Source organism: Mercenaria mercenaria, chromosome 8, assembly GCF_021730395.1.
Source record: "Mercenaria mercenaria strain notata chromosome 8, MADL_Memer_1, whole genome shotgun sequence".
In the NCBI taxonomy this organism is placed as follows: domain Eukaryota; kingdom Metazoa; phylum Mollusca; class Bivalvia; order Venerida; family Veneridae; genus Mercenaria; species Mercenaria mercenaria.
In genome coordinates this window covers 10,543,558-10,560,928 of record NC_069368.1, presented here as the reverse complement: position 1 = coordinate 10,560,928, position 17,371 = coordinate 10,543,558, and the positions used below count along the sequence as shown (strand labels likewise).

General features: G+C 36.3%; 2 protein-coding genes across 2 annotated transcripts in view; one reads left to right on the top strand and one right to left on the bottom strand.

The window, feature by feature from the left end:
* Window positions 1-582: 582 nt before the first annotated feature.
* LOC128559147 (uncharacterized) lies at window positions 583-2,513 on the bottom strand. The gene is made up of 3 exons (XM_053550330.1): window positions 2,150-2,513; window positions 1,733-1,972; window positions 583-1,586 (listed from the first exon to the last, which is right to left on the bottom strand). Exons 1-3 carry the CDS (start codon window positions 2,511-2,513, stop codon window positions 583-585), a joined length of 1,608 nt encoding a protein of 535 aa, XP_053406305.1.
* A 6,085-nt stretch (window positions 2,514-8,598) lies between these two features.
* Window positions 8,599-17,371, top strand: part of LOC123565511 (intermembrane lipid transfer protein VPS13B-like) — a 76,593-nt gene continuing 67,820 nt past the window's right edge. The window contains exons 1-4 of the mRNA XM_053549368.1: window positions 8,599-8,619; window positions 11,571-12,073; window positions 13,802-14,073; window positions 16,819-17,068. Coding sequence (XP_053405343.1) covers window positions 11,686-12,073; window positions 13,802-14,073; window positions 16,819-17,068 — 910 coding nt within the window. The 5' untranslated portion in view covers window positions 8,599-8,619; window positions 11,571-11,685. The remainder of the gene's footprint in view (window positions 8,620-11,570; window positions 12,074-13,801; window positions 14,074-16,818; window positions 17,069-17,371) is intronic.

The following is a 17,371-nucleotide window of genomic DNA, read 5'->3' as shown; positions in this document are numbered from 1 at the left end:
CTTATTTGAACCATTCTTTGAGAAGAAAGAAAAGTTCTGCTGTCATACGATGATGATGTACGCTTTTGTGGCGTAGTTAATAGGTCCGATTTATTTAATTATGTTTTGTTTAATGTCGCACCGACACACATTTAGGTCATGTAGCGACTTTTCAGCTTTCCATGGTGGAGGAAGACGATCATCTCCAGGCATGATATCAGCACGGCAACTGGGTAGAACCACCGACCTTCCGTAAGTCAGTGTTTAAAGAGTTAATCTTTGCATTATATGATTAACAACAGACATCGTATATATGAAAATAGGTTTACTCAAGCCGCTCGCATACACTAAACTGACTCCACATCGCATGCGCAATATACATGTATTACGTACGACATACAAAGCAACATGGGAAGGTTATCCAATACTGTTACATCTTTTTTCTTTTACGGAAAAGAAGATAATACTGAACTGAATAGCTTAATTAAATAAGTATTTATGATTAAAATTAGTCATTACTTGTTTCTTTGCTAAACAATTTCTAAATTAACATTGACAAAGTCAGTAACAAATCACACTTGCATAGGTGTTAATATTAAGAATTCATCGTTTATCAGTTAAATGATAGTCCTTATACTTCAATGGCATTCGTACAATACGACCAGATCTTCTCTGCGTTACCGGTGTTGCAGGTGTTTCTGAATTCACTGACTGACCAATTGTTTGCGGTTTCAATTCCGTTTCAGTTCGAGAATCTCTCTGGGGCAACAACTCTTGGTCGTTTATTTTCGGATCTATGTCTACAGTCTCCTCCCTTTGTTCATTGAAAAGTTCACTCGTCCGTCGGAGATGTTTTCTATTTCGGTTCACTACCGTGCAATTTTCTCTCAAAACGTTGTAAGACCGCGTTTGTCGTTTTTCGACAACAATTCCCTTTTCCCAAGTTTTATTTCTTTCATTCGGCTGTATTCTCACAGTATCACCAGCTCGCAAACAGTGTAATGGCTTCGCATTCCTGTTATAATAGTAGGCTTGTCTGTCTTTGCTTTTCTGAAGTTTAGCCTTAACATTTGACGGTATGCTAGGCTGAAACTGATTTGATCTCTCCGGTAGTAATGTTCGTGTTTTTCTGTTGATCAGCTGCTGAGCTGGACTATAACTTGTAGCCTGTTGAGATGTATTCCTAAAATTTAAAAGTGCTAGCATCGGGTCTGTATGCGAATGTTTTTCTTTTTTCATAATACGTTTCGCAGTCTTAACTGCATTTTCAGCTTTTCCGTTTGATTGTGGATACCTTGCAGATGAAGTTACATGCGTAAAATCCCATCTCCTTGAAAATGATTTAAACTTTTCTGATTTGTAAACACTTGCGTTATCTGAGATCACACGTTCAGAAATTCCATGCCTTGCAAAATGCTGTTTCAACTTGGCGACTATTTCCTTCGACGTTGTTTCATACAGTCGATCTATTTCAAAGAAATTACTGAAATAATCTACAGTTACCAAATAGTCGTTGCCATCAAACGTAAACACGTCTGTTCCGACTTTTGCCCAAGGTTTGTCAGGAATACTGTGACTGATTAACGGTTCTTTACTCTGTTTTCGTTCTAATGATTGACACGTGTCACATTAGCTTATGAAGTCTTTAATTTGAGATGTTATATTTGGCCAATACACACAGCTACGAGCGCGTTTTAAACAACTTCAATTCCGATATGCGAATGAAGTTGATCTAGAATTTCTCTACGCATACTTTTTGGTATGATGCATCTATCACCGCGAAATATAATACCGTTATCTACCGATAGTTCATCCCGGACAGAATAATACGGCTTTACTTCTCTCGGCGCTTTATTCCATCCATTCTTAATACACTCAATCAGCTTTAGCAATGTCTGATCTTCGAGTGTAGCTTGCTTGATTCTAGTTTGTCTTTCAGACGAAACTGCCGAATAATCTGACAAACATGTACCTTCTATCTCTTTCTCATAGTCTGTCAACAGTACTTCTTCTAGGTGCGTAGCACATCAATTAGCTATGTAGGCTCTAGAAAGCGTATCAGAAATATACATGTGTTTGCCCTTTTTATAGCAAATTTCATAGTCATAAGTCTGCAATTTCAGTAGCATCCGTTGAAGGCGCTTTGGTGCCCGAAAAAGCGGTTTCTTACTTATAATTTCAAGTGGTTTGTGGTCACTTTCTACAAAAACTCTCCGACCATATGTGAAATGGTGAAATTTCTTAAATGCAAACACCACCGCCAGCAGTTCTTTTTCGATTTGCGCATAGTTTTGCTCTGTTTGTGTGAGTGCACGACTTGCATATGCAACTGGCTGTCCCTCCTGGAGTAATGTTGCACCGAGTCCACTTTCAGAAGAGTCGCACTGTATTACTGTTTCGAGTTTAGAATCATAGTAGCTTAATACTGGCGCGTTGCACACTGACTGCTTGATTGTGTCAAACGCTTCGTCATGTTCGTGTGTCCAATTGAACACAACATCTTTACGCGTAAGTTGTCTTAACGGTTCGCACATCTCGCTAAGCTTATCGAGAAATTTTGCTAGGGAGTTGACAAGACCTAATAACCGTTGGACAGCTTTTTTTTGTCTGTTGGCTTAGGCATTTTCGTAATAGCTTCAATTTTCGACGGACCTGCTTGTACTCCTTTATCCGTGAGTAAATGTCCTACAAATTGCATTTCAGTTTTATAAGGCTGAAATTTGTCCCTGTTTAGCTTAACGCATCGCTCTTGACACCTTTCAAGTAGTTTCTGCATGTTGTTGTCATGATCGCGCAAAGCCTCTTCGTACGTTTCACCTTTGCCATAAATTATAATGTCACCAGCGATCGCTTTAATACCCGAAAGACTTGTTAATTTTTTTTCAAGAAATTGCTGAAAGTATTCTGGCGCTTGAGATATTCCAAATTCAACCAACGATATCGCGCAAATGGCGTTTCAAATGTTGTGAGATAACTAGATTTCTCATCGAGCACCACGTGCCAAAATGCATTTTTGACATCACACTTGCTGGAAACTTTTGCGTTAATTAGCTCTGGTAGCAGATCTTCCACCACAGGTAACAAATAGTGACTTCTCTTTAAGGCTTTATTCAGTGGTTTAGGATCTATGCAGATGCGAAGTTTCCCATTGGCTTTCTTGACAACTACTTAACTCGAAACCCAGTCTGTTGGTGTATCGACTTTCGCAATTATTCCCCTTTTTTCAAGTTGATTTAGCTCTTGTTTCAATTTATCTTTCATAGCTACTGGTACTCTGCGTACAAGCATTTTCACAGGTTTGACTGTATCATCTATTTCCAAATGTAAGTGGTTTTCAAACTGACCTTCACCTTCAAATACTGACGCAAATTTTGTTTCAATTTCATCCATGGTTAATTGAGGTGACGTTTTCTGTAAGTCTACGGGACAAATGTTGTGATATTGTATCTTAATTAAATTCATTTTCTGAATTGCTTGTGAACCTAACAACGGTGTGCTGTCATTCTCAATTACGACAAACTTCACCTTGTAGCGTTTCCTAGTTTTTGGATTTTTCAGCAGTAATACGCACGTTCCGCAGGATTTCATTTTTGATTTATTTTACATAGATAAAGTTGTCTGCGTGTGTTTATGTAATGGCTTCCTCACATGAAGACTTCTGCGCATTAAGTGAGGCTCGAACCCATATCGATGAGTGTCAAGTGATTGGAAGTCTGCAACCTTAACCTAGGTAGGTTTGAGGCTGAACACATTATCTCCTGGTTGAGCCGTCGTCTTCTCCAGCAAACAGCACATTAAAATTAGTGGAAGTGTAATCAAATGTGCTGTTATTCGAAAATGGTTTTCCATAGCGCACATTACTCGGTCCCATTTTTATTTAATGTTTTTATTGTGCCCCCGCCCCCATGAGTGGTGAGGGCATATAGATTTGGTCTTGTCCGTGCATCCGTGCGTCCGTCCGTCTGTCCGTGCGTCGTCCGTCCTTCCGTCCGTCCGTCCGTCCGTCCGAAGTTCGTGACGCGCCTAGCTCGAAAAGCATTTGATACAAATTGATGAAACCTTGCATGAGTGTTTATCATGATATGAACTTGCGCACCTCCTATTTTTCGTCTGGCTCCGCCCCCTATTTTCAGAGTTATGGCCCCTGAAATAGTAAAAAATGCACATTTTCACCTTGTGACAGGCCTAGCTCAAAAAGTATTCGATATGAATTGATGAAACCTTGCATGAGTCTTAATCATGATATGAACTTGCGCACCTCCTATTTTACATCTGGCTCCGCCCCCTATTTCTAGAGTTATGGCCCCTGAAATAGTCAAAAATTCACATTTTCACCTTGTGACATGCCTAGCTCAAAAAGTATTTGATATAGATAGTGAAACCTTGCATGAGTCTTGATTATGATATGAACTTGCGCACCTTCTATTTTTCATCTTGCTTTGTCCCTTATTTTCAGAGTTATGGCCCCTGAAATAGTAAAAAATGCGCATTTTCACCTTGGGACACGCCTAGCTCAAAAAGTATTTGATATAGATTCATGAAACCTTGCATGAGTCTTAATCATGATATGAACTTGCGCACCTCCTATTTTTCATTTAGGTCGGCCCTCTATTTTCAGAGTTATGGCCCCTGAAATAGTCAAAAATGCACATATTCACCTTGTGACATGCCTAGCTCAAAAAGTATTTGATATAGATTCATGAAAAACTTGCATGAGTCTTAATCATGATATGAACTTGCGCACCTTCTATTTTTTATTTGGGTCCGCCCCCTATTTTTAGAGTTATGACCCCTGAAATAGTCAAAAATACACATTTTCACCTTGTGATGCACCTAGCTCAAAAAGTATTTAATACAAATGGTTGAAAACTTGCATAAGTCTTTATCATGATATAAACTTGCACACCTCTAACTTTTTGGCTGGCTCCACCCCCTATTTTTAAAGTTATGGCCCCTGAAGTAGTAAAAAATGCACCTTTTCACCTAATTATGTGCCTAGCTGAAAAAGTATCAGATGTAAATTCAGGAAACCTTGCTTGAGTCTTTATCGTGATGTGAACTTGCACACTTGGCATTCCTTTTGAGAATCTTAGCTCTCATTACAGAGTTATGGCCCGTGAAATAACCAAAATAGTGGATTTTTTGTTTGTGATGCTCATAGCTCAAAAAGTAAAGGGCCTAGAATAATGAATCCTTTTCATAAAATGATTGTTGAGGCTATACTCCATTAAGACTGCAAACATTTGAATTATTGGCCCTCATTTATGACAAATGTACCAGTGGGGGGCACACCCTGTGTCCTACAGACACATTCTAGTTATTTATATGTTTTATCTTTTAGAGAAAGATACCTTGTACAACTACATGTATACTGACTAGAACTAGCGGCTAATATTTATTGTCTTATTGATTTGTTTTCTTTTAATTATATACAGAATTCAAGCAACATCTGTTGAAAAAAGCCCACTGGGAAAAACTTGTTGGTTTTTTATAGATAGTAAAAATATATAAGTAATTGTGTTACGATGTTGTTAAATAAGTAGGTGCGGACGTCATTTAACTCTCATATTCAAAATATTTGTGAAAAAGCAATTAAATATACTTTTTGAAAAAGTAGGCCGAATCTTAAACCAGCTAGCTGCATGATCACACAAAAGAACTGATACATTCAATTAATAGCTAGTTCTAAAGTAAAAGGACATAAGTTTTTTTTCACACCTGATTAGAGACCAACAATTGTTTTCCGATAGACTACCATTATAGCATTATGTCACGTATGACCTTAAATTCCATACATCGAAACATTTATATTTAAGCACATTTTCTTCGAGAATTAACCTAGTTTCACCAAAACAACGGAAGAAAAACATACGAATAATAAATATCTAAGATATTTTGCATGAATGATATGACCCTCCGTTTACGTACATCGTTGGCGTGGTGGAAAAACTGTATCATGACGCTTTTTTCTGTACATATAAAATTTAGCAAATATTGTTAAAATGTAAATGTAAAACAATTGTAATTGCAGTAAAGAAGTCAATTTTGAAAAACAATCACTTCTTTGTTTTTTTCACATCACTGACCAATCAGAACGGACATAACTTTACCTTATAGCAGCGGCTTGTGGCACCAACCGTCCTTTTAAGTGCATCCTCTTGCAACCACGTCTCTTTTCGGGTCATGCAACCACGTCTCTTTTCGGGTCACTGTTGTTTATGGTTTCATTGGCCATGACAGTGCAGATTCACTTTGGCTTCAAAATTACTTGGACTTTTTGGCTTATACTCTACGGGAATTGCGTAGAGGTAAATTTTCTTCACTACTTTGCCTTAAAAAATTATCTTTAACAGCATCCCTAGTGACATCCCGGGGGTCTATACTCTATACATAGCGTAATGCTATACTGTGCCTGAAAGGGCAGATGGACCCTTATTAAACTTAAACACTGACTGACTGTCCTTTTCTCAACAGCAACATGCTTACTTTCACTCTACCACCTTTCAGTATGTATCACTTTGCATTCTATCGAAATGTTCCTATCGTATGTTAGGTAAAAATAGTGGCGTAAAATTTAATGTCTCAAAAGAAGAAATTGAAAGAAGCGAAAATAAATGTATTTAACGAACTGTAGTTTTCTTATATAAAAGTTATACATTTAATCATAATTACATAATTGAACCCGTCTTCTGTTTACGGCTTAATGAGAATAATTGTCCTCAGTTTTTTCGCTGTGTAGAGCTATTTTCCTTATTTTCTTTGCAATTTTTTTGGTAAAATCACATGACAGATCTATGCTTGACATGAAGATAGCATTTTGATCATGAAATAACACCATGACAAAATTTTTCATGGAAACTTAGATCATACACCACCAGTACAATTTGGGGTCTCATTTTTTAGCTGATTTTGCAGTTTGTGTGTTTCACTGAAATTATTTTTCTTGCATCAAACATGACCCTCACTTTTCTTTTGATTTTTAGTTAGCACTGACAATATTCTTCAAGAAAATGTAAGTTACAGAAATTTAAAATGGGTCCTGATGTGTGCTGCGGTCATTGGAAATAGGTCAATTTTATATAGAATAAAGGCTGATCACTACCAAATAGAATGTAAGCCTCCGCAGGTCTAGTCACAAGTAGTCCAAATATAAATAGTACTAATCTTTTTTCCTTTCCTAGTGCATTTTCTCGGCAGCAACGTGCTTACTTTTACCCTACCGCGTTTCAGTATGTATCACTTTGCATTCGAATGAAATCGGCATGTTCCTATCGCATGCTAGATAAAAATGGCGGCGTAAGAATTTAATGTCACGAAAAGAGAAATTGAAAGAAGCGAAAAGTAGTAAATTCAGCGGGTTGTATTTAACGAACTGTAGTTTTCTTATATAAAAGTTAACACCCCCTTTTCTTTTTGTTTTTCTAAAGTAGCGATCTAGTTCTTTATGGGAATATAAGTGTCTGAAAATCTGATATGCTAGAAAATGTCGAAACACCGTTATGAAGTGAGTGGATTTTATATGAAATAAAGAACAGCTGGATTTAGTGGTGTTCAGCCTATAAGGGACAATACATGTTATTTTCTGAAACCCCTCGAAAATGAATGGAAATGCCATTAATCTATTCTTTATGATGTAAAACGGTAAAAAATGGCTGAAAACGCTTAAATTTCTTGTGTTTTTGGAATTTAGATCGAATTTTCGACCAGGTGGCACTATTTTGGTTCGTTTTAGGACCTAGTAAATGTCTTTTCTCGCATTTTAGCACTTCAGTTGTCTAAATAATATTGAAATTAGCATGTTTCTGAATGAAAATGACAAACATCGTAACGATTAAATGGATGTTAAATGTAAATTCCACGAATAAGGTAAAATTAATTGAAATATTGCTTGCACAGGGCTAAATTTTGTATATTTTTGGGGATGGGGGTGACCTGTAATGAATTGTCATGTCTCTATATTTTCTCAATATTTTGCACTAAAACAAAGCAGAATCATTGTGAAATAGGTGTACCTTGAGAATGAACGCAAATTCATGGAAAAATCAAACAAAAATTTTCTCTTATAGGCTGATCACTACCAAATAGAATGTAAGCCTCCGCAGGTCTATCACAAGTAGTCCAAATATAAATAGTACTTATCTTTTTTCCTTTCCTAGTGCATTTTTCGGCAGCAACGTGCTTACTTTTACCCTACCGCGTTTAAATATGTATCACTTTGCATTCTAATGAAATCGGCATGTTCCTATCGCATGCTAGATAAAAATGGCGGCGTAAGAATTTAATGTCACGAAAAGAGAAATTGAAAGAAGCGAAAAGTAGTAAATTCAGCGGGTTGTATTTAACGAACTGTAGTTTTCTTATATAATAGTTAACACCCCCTTTTCTTTTTGTTTTTCTAAAGTAGCGATCTAGTTCTTTATGGGAATATAAGTGTCTGAAAATCTGATATGCTAGAAAATGTCGAAACACCGTTATGAAGTGAGTGGATTTTATATGAAATAAAGAACAGCTGGATTTAGTGGTGTTCAGCCTAAAGAACAACAACTATTTAGTGTGTTATAACCTAAACTTCATATTTTTACATTTATCTCCCTTATATATAAATCAGCTCTTCACGAAGGAGAACTTTAAACAGAATCGGTGAGTTGGCAGTTGAGGGCAAAAAAACTAATTTATTATGTGAAAATTAGGACAACTTATAAAATTTACAGTTTAGGGGACAATGTCTCTCAAGATTATATTTTCCCGCCCATTACTTTGTAGGGAATTCTCCTCCTGTCAACCTCCAGTTTTCATTTTTCTGATACATTTCTTGGAAGAGGGACGAATATCGGCCCATGTATAATTTATCAGGTGGGCATGACTGTTTATGCCGCTACATCGATTTTGTCCAATTCGGGTACGTTTCAGGAGTCGTGCAATTTGCGCGCACATCAATTAGATAAACTGCCGACATGTCAAATAGCCCGAGCAAATACCACCGCCTTGGTAGTCAAAATAATTTGACATTTGATCAGATTGTTTTATATTTGTTACGGGCAATCTAAACGTCAAAACTTTGAAGGACCAAAATAATGGAAGATAATATTACCGTAGATACCCATGTATAATGCGCACCTGTGTATAATGCGCACCCCCGATTTTGGCCCAAAATCCTGGGAAAAATACATTTTTGGTCAATTTTGAGGTGGAACCATGGATGGAAAACGAAAGTAGTTAACATCAACACCGGTAATAAATTTTATTTCCGTGGCGGAGAGCAGCATCGGTCTCGCGGTACTATTGATTTTTGTTTTCTCGAAAATAAAACCAGTAAAATATTGTTTTATTTGTTGTTTTACCTTTTTAATTAACTATTTTTAATAAATAAACAGCAGCTGATTCAATATTTCTGAATGGTATCTTTCAAAATGACATGAGCTTCTCAATTCAAACAAATAACAAAAGGTGTGATAGTCTTTTTGTCACGATCAAATAGCCAGTAATTACCGGCAATTAACGTGTCACTCGTGTCAATTATGTTGTTCACAGTTTGATCTCGGTTAAAGATAATTCTCGATCTTTAATTAGTATCATAATTTTTGTGAATTATTAACATTTCTTTCATCAAAATACTTTTAAATTTATATGAAATTAATTTTGTTTGAAAGAAAAATAAACCATTTGATCTTTTACGGAACGTAACGGCAATCTTAAATTTTAGCGGTGACAGTAAGCGCGGGGAGTAGTTTCCCTTTACCAAAATGGCGAACATAGGTAACAAACTTGTTTTGAAGTTGGAAAATTGTCTATACCTGTGTATTATGCGCACCCACGATTCGGAGGTGGTCCCGGGGTCAAAAAACTGCGCATTATACATGGATATCTACGGTAGCCTGAAAACAAATAGGGTTTGGGCCCAGGACTGGTGGCAAATGTTCGAGAGAAAGAGTGCATAAATGGGCATATGTGGGAGTAGTAAGTTAAAATGGGTCTATAATCTACATCACATTACATGCAAATCAATAATTAGTTAAAACTTAGTACTATTGTATAAATGGAAGTCTTTTGTCAATTTGTGATATATTTTATTGTCATATTGAAGCATAATAAAACAAAATTGCATCCTAAAGGGCAGGGATGCATAACAGTTTAACATATGGCTGCGCTTAATATTTTTAGCAATATTTACTGAAGCAAAAGGTCATATCTGCCTTCTACAACTTTTGAAGATTGCATATTAATGTTACATGTATGTGATTTTTTGATACAATAATTATATACAGTGATTTTTAGGCCATTTTGGGGGTCGAAATTCCCTCTCCAAAAAGTGTATTGTTTTCCCCAATTTCTGAAGAAGAAAAAAACCCTCCAAAAAAAACCCCCCAAAAAACAAAACATTTTTTTTTTAACCTATCCCAAGTTGTAATAAATAGGCTGTAAGTAGAGACATGCAGATATGACCTTTCATAATAGCCAATTGAAAAAAAGATATACAGTCGGGACTGTTTTAAGAGACCGACTTTGGGAAGCAGCGAAAAAGGTCACATATGACAGGGAGTCTCTTAGAACAGTCTCACTTAACAGGATGACGCTAGTTTCATATATTTTTCCAATTAAAGTACATGAATATCGGATACTTATATATTGGCCTCTTGTAAGGTAGGAGTGGAAAATAACTAAATACTATTTCTTTAATTGCATATTGATAAAATATAAATTTCAAATAATTTGCATCATTCGTATGATGTTGATAAAACAAATTTAAGCTCATGATCTGGCAAGAAAATAAAGGGGAGCAGTAAAATATAAATATTCCATTTGAACTATTTACACACTGAGGTTTATGATATTTATATTTTTGTGTACTAATTGTTCATTGACATTTATTCGATTATTGGCTGCATCTTTAATGATTAATCTGTGTTTGCTTCGTTGTTTCCTGTTAAATACCGCCATGTTTTGGTTTCACCAGGAATAAAGTTAATTTATGCACCGACTCCGAATTCTTCAGCGACTTTATACGCTGGTTTTTCCCTAATCGAGCAATTCAAGTGCCTTAACACGCTGTTCTAATGTCAAAACAGTTCTTTTTTATGTTTTTCATCAGCCGTTTTTTTTAAACAAATAAGTTCTCGTCTCAAGCAACTTCACGCGAGATAAAGAACGGTAACTCTACCGTGTAAAATCTTGCGAGGGAGCGTCTCTGAAAACGGTCTAAATATTGATTCGGGAGCCTGATTTCACAGTCGCTTGCCGCGTAAGGCAGGGGGTTGCTTAATTCAGACTCTTTTAATAGTAAATTGCGTCCGGAGCATAAAATAGTGTCGCATATGACAGGGAGTCGTGAAATTCAGGGGGTCGTTAAGGCAGTCTCGACTGTATATACAATTTGTTAATTTCAGTTTGATTAATTTCAGCTTCACAATTTGAGTACTATCAGTATTTAAAAGCTTTAGCCTATGAGGTTTCAGTATGGATAGAAACAATTTTGGTAAGCTCAGTTCCCTAAAACAAAATATATGTAGTATTTTTCAGTTTTCTCAAAAGCCCACTTTTTCTTTTAAAACCATTTATGTCTTGAATGTCAATGATTCTTTTGTCTTTTTCAGAATTTTTGGGAAAAAAAGTGACTTTCCTGATTGATGATAGCAATGGCCAGAATGGTGCTGGTTTCTAACAAATTTGGAGGTTAATATTGTCATCAGTTGTACAATCAAGCCAAAAATGTTTAAGATAGAGTCTTACATCACTCCCTTGTTGATGGGGTACTTGGACAAGTATGTCAAACTTCGTCCTGAGGATTTTCAGCTGTCGTTGTGGGGCGGTGATGCTGTTTTATACAATCTAGACCTCCGTCTTGACATCATAGAAAAAGCGATGCAGTTGCCTATAGTTTTCCAGAGCGGCCACATTCATGAACTACGCCTTCACGTCCCGTGGACAAAACTTGGATCAGACCCTGTTGTTGTTACTATTAACACTATAGAATGTATCTTAAAGCTGAGAGATACGGCTTATAAAGGCAGGAGTTCAAGAGCATCTTCAGAAACGCCTGGGAAATCAAGTCAAAAGCTGAAATCTCGCAAACAGGAGAGTGTAGATCTTCCACCAGGTTAGACTTTTATCTTTTTCAAGGATTTTTGCTATATACCAATTATTACATGTACCTTTAATTTGCATAAAATAACGTAAATAATTTTGTAATTCTCATAAAATATGTAAATTAATTTCTTATTAAAATACATTCACTGTTGCATACTGTAATTGAAGTTCGTTTACAAGTCATTAAAACTTGTGTCAGGTCATTTTGATTAAATTACTTTTCATACCATTCTTTTCTCGCATTAGCTTCTTCAATTTTGTACTTTATGTACTTAATGTAAATGTAGATTTTTTATCGTTTTATCTTCTCAGAAATTGTATTGTTTCACAAGGACCTTTTGTGATGTTATATTGAGATACTGTTTAGCTTCATTTGCAGAATAGGAAAAGCACTTACGTTCACCCATTTCTCAGTGTCCGTGTCAGTGTCTACGATTTGGTGTAGTTTTGTATGTAAATTGGTATCTCAGTAACCATGCCCTTGTGGAAATGGATTGAAGTATCACACACTTGTTCCCTGTAATGATCTGCCATGCAATACACATGCTTCATAACTTTGTTTTGCAATTTTACAAAGTTATGCTAGCAATTTCTGGTAAAGTTTTGTATGTACTTAGCCACCAAGGGGAATAGATTGTAACTTCACACTCTTGTTCTCTGTGATGGTCTGACATGCAGTGCACTGGTTTTATATCTCCATTTTGACAAAGTTATGCCCCTTTTTTTGACTTATCAATTTTTGGTTAAGTTTTGTATGTACATGTAACCTTGTTTCTCAGTATCCACAAATGAGAATGAATTCGAACTTCACACACTTGTCCCCTGTGATGATCTTACATTCACTGAAGAGGTGCAGTAACTCTGTTTTGCTTTTTCACAAAGTTATGCCCCTTTTCAGCTTAGCAGTATTTGTGGTGTAATCTGTATTCTCAAAAAACCCTATAAGAAGGGTAAGTTCTACAGCTCAAAATAGTTGCCCCTTTTGCTGATGTCTATGTTTTTTTTGTTTTGTTTATGTCTATTATTACTGGTATGTTATTTTATCATTTTTAGTGAAGAGGTATTTGAATAGTAGAGTGTTGCTGTCCTCTGATAGCTCTTGTTTTATGTATCTTCTTCTAAATAGCCATCTTATAATTTTCTGTATTACATGGTGCCCTGTATTTTTGTTGTATGACTGGTCCGTTTCTACTAATATTTGCTGAGCTTCATTGTAAAGTCAAAACTTAAAAGTCTTGTGAAAATTCAATTTTTATCATTATGTCATGTTATTAAACATTTACTGAATGGCTTGCCAGTTGATGGTTGAAACAATTTGCCGAGGACTGAAGTGTGTAATAATGTTTAAGATACAATGTATGAGAGAAATTGTCATCTCAGATGTGTAAAAAGATATATGAGCCGTGCCATGAGAAAACCAACATAGTGGGTTTGCGACCAGCATGGATCCAGACCTGACTGCGCGGATGAAAACCAACATAGTGGGTTTGCGACCAGCATGGATCCAGACCAGCCTGCGCATCCGCGCAGTCTGGTCAGGATCCATGCTGTTCGCTTTTAAAGCCTACTGCAATTAGAGAAACCATTAGCGAACAGCATGGATCCTGACCAGACTGCGCGGATGCGCAGGCTGGTCTGGATCCATGCTGGTCGCAAACCCACTAAGTTGGTTTTCTCATGGCGCGGCTCATATTTTGTGCCACATAGGTCATATTACAAGTTCATTTGAATATTTTAGGTTATCTACAAAGCCTTATGAATAAGATCCTCAACAATGTAAGCATCATTGTCAACAACCTGATTGTGAAGTTTGTTGAAGATGACATTGTCCTTTCACTGAATGTTAAGTCTGCTGAGTGTTACAGTGTGGACAAGGATTGGAATAGAGCATTCGTTGAACTTTCAGCACCGGATTTTGTGTTGCGGCGAACTGTCAATTTCTGCGATGCAACTGTATGCCTTGATAAAAGGGATGCTAGTGGAAAAATTGAGAACTACCAAGATCCAGTGGTAGGTTATTTCTCAGTTTCTTGTATCAAAATCTGACCCTTTTCTTATAATATACAACGATAGCAGTAAGTTTACAGTCAAGACTGTTTTAACAACACCCTGAATTTAGCGACTCCCTGTCATATGCGACACTATTTTATGCTCCGGACACAATTTACTATAAAAATAGTATGAATTAAGCGACCCCCTGCTTTACGCGACCAGCGACTGTAAAATCAGTCTCCTAAATTGATTATTAGACCATTTTCAACGACTATGAGATACTCCCTCACAAGTCTTTACACGACAGAGTTACCGTTTGTTATCTCGCATGAAGTTGCTGGATGCAAGAACTTATTTGTTTACAAAATATGGCAGATGAAAACGCAAAAAAGAACTGATTTGACATTGGAACAGTGTGTTAAGGCACAAGCGTTGCTCGATCGGGGAAAAACCGTCGTATAAAGTCACATAAATTAACAATGTTGCTGGTGAAACAAAAAGGCGGTAATTAACAGGAAACAAGGAAGTAAATATGGTTTAAAGATGCAGTCAATAAATGAATAAATATCACACGACCATTAATACACAAAGAAACAAATGAACATTAACCCCAGTGTTTAAATAGTTCATCTATACCTAATGGAACATTTATATTTTAAAATCTCAATTACTGCTTACCTTTATTCTGTTGCCAGATCAAGAGCTTAAATTTTAATGTTTTTTCAACATCATGACATATGAATGTGCAAACAATTTTAAATGTTTTATTTTATCAAAATGTAATTAAAGAAATAGTATTTAAACATTTTTCACTCATAAATATATATAGAAGCACCCGATATATGTGTACTTAACTGGAAAAATCAAGGAGATATATGTATTATATGAAACCAATGTCAGCCGGTTGAGTGAGACTGTTTTAAGAGACTCCCTGTCATATGTGACCTTTTTTGCTGCTTCCCAATGTCGGTCTCTTGCAACGGTCTCGACTGTATATGTAAATATACAATGATAGCATTAAGTTTATGGATAAATATACAATTATAGCATTAAGTTTATGGATAAATATACAGTAAAACACCGCTCGCTCGAGGTCGCAAGGGGATGAGCAAAATGCTCGAGTTATCCATGGTTTCGAGCGGCCCAAACATTGACCAACATACGAAGAAAACTAAAGTTTGTTTTACCAACTGTTATTGGGACCGTTTGCAGAGTAAACGGTGATGCGTACTAATAACATACTTGTGACATTTTTCAAAAACAAACGTATTACAAACGTTATCTATTGATAGACGTTTCAATATATAATTTGTAAATGGCACATGTGAAGAAACAACTAAGATTTTTTTTATTCATCAACAAGTGCATATCATAATTATCGTCTGAATTTTATGAAACGGCTATATTATTTCCTTCATTTGCATGCAAACAATTGCTGATTAAAATACTAAGATCTCATAACTATCTTCTCTATCCCGCAGACAAGATGCTTTAAGTAATCAGTAATTGATCGATATTTGATCAATAAAACTTTTCTTTAAGATTTTATCAATAATTATTCTCATCATAAGATCAACTATACCGACAAACAAACATTTAAGATAGTCTGGGAATAGACTACGCAATTTCAACGGTGTGTGAAAATGTTTAATTAACCGACAAATTCTGACCGCCGAAGGTGTGAAAAATTTTGACACCTCTGCTCGAGTTAGCCAGAAGTAACAAAGAGTAAATTAATACACAGGGACCAGGTGTCATGCTCGAGCGATCGAGTTATCGATGCTCGACCCAGCCATGGTAATATCACATAGAAAATAGAAGGAAATCGGCCGGGACCACATGAATTGCTCGAGCGAGCCCGGGTGCTCGAGTCATTGATGCTCGAGCGAGCGGTGTTTCACTGTACAATGATAGCATTAAGTTAATATATGAATATACAATAATATCATTAAGTTTATATATAAATATACAACAATAGCATTAAGTTTAGATATAAATATACAATGATAGCATTATGTTTTTATATAAATATACAATGATAGCATTATGTTTATATATAAATATACAATGATAGTATTTAGTTTATATGATAATGTTCCTGGCTTATTTGCCATTAATAATTTAAGATACTTTTACCAGTATTTTCAGTTGGCAGTTTTGCTTTTACCCCAGTGGTTGAAAATTAATTGACAGTCTAAAGTACAGTCAGACCTCTCTTAGGCAGCCACTCAAGTGAGGGACACAACATGGCTGCTGAAGACAGGTGCCTGCTTATTAGAACAAAAGAAAATAGGAAGTTTGCTGATTGAAAGTTTTCTGATTGATTGCTTTAAGCAAGTGGCTGCTTAATGCAGGTGACTACTTAGACAAGTTAACTGTATATGAGCCGCACCATGGGAAAACCAACATAGTGGCTTTGCGACCAGCATGGATCCAGACCAGCCTGCGCATCCGCACAGTCTGGTCAGGATCCATGCTGTTCGCTTTTATAGCCTACTGCAATTAGACAAACCTTTAGTGAACAGCATGGATCCTGACCAGACTGCGTGAATGTGCAGGCTGGTCTGGATCCATGCTGGTCACAAAGCCACTATGTTGATTTTCTCATGGCGTGGCTCATATAGAAAATGCAATTTATGCTTTAGATCAGTTAAGTGACATAGGGCGTACTGCAGCATTGGCCCTTGCTTCATCCTGCAAGTTTTAATGTCACCATATGACCTGAATTGTCAAACAAAATAATTTTACATTTCATTATTTCAGGTGTATAGATGTAGCATTTCCTGTCGACTGTACACAAAATATGAAAATATGCACTCCAAATATCCGCTGGAGACAAAACTAAATGTGTACTGCGAACGACTAGACCTTTCATTGACAGATACGCAGCTTCCAATGTTGATTCGTTTGATTGAACTATGTTTGGCGTTGTATTATGGAACTATAGAGTTTGAAGTAGAGACAAGTGCAGATGAACCAGATCAACAAAGTGTGGATAGGGAGTCAAAAACAGGTAATTTTACTAGTTTTCAAGTTATATATTGAGGCATGGTCATAAGAACAGCATTTATGGTTACCGTATTTTGGTGTGTATAGGTCGCACTTTTTCTACCCATTTTGCTGCCTGAAAAAGTTCCTGCGACCTATACGACAGAACATTGCCAGCAGTTTTTTTTTTCGGGCCAATTTTCTGACCGTAGCTCTCGCAAAATTACGTGCATCTGTTACGAACGAACATAATGGATAAAAAATATCAATATAGGCGGCTTTTCAACCAATAGCGGTTACTTTCAATAAAATATATCGTAAATAACCC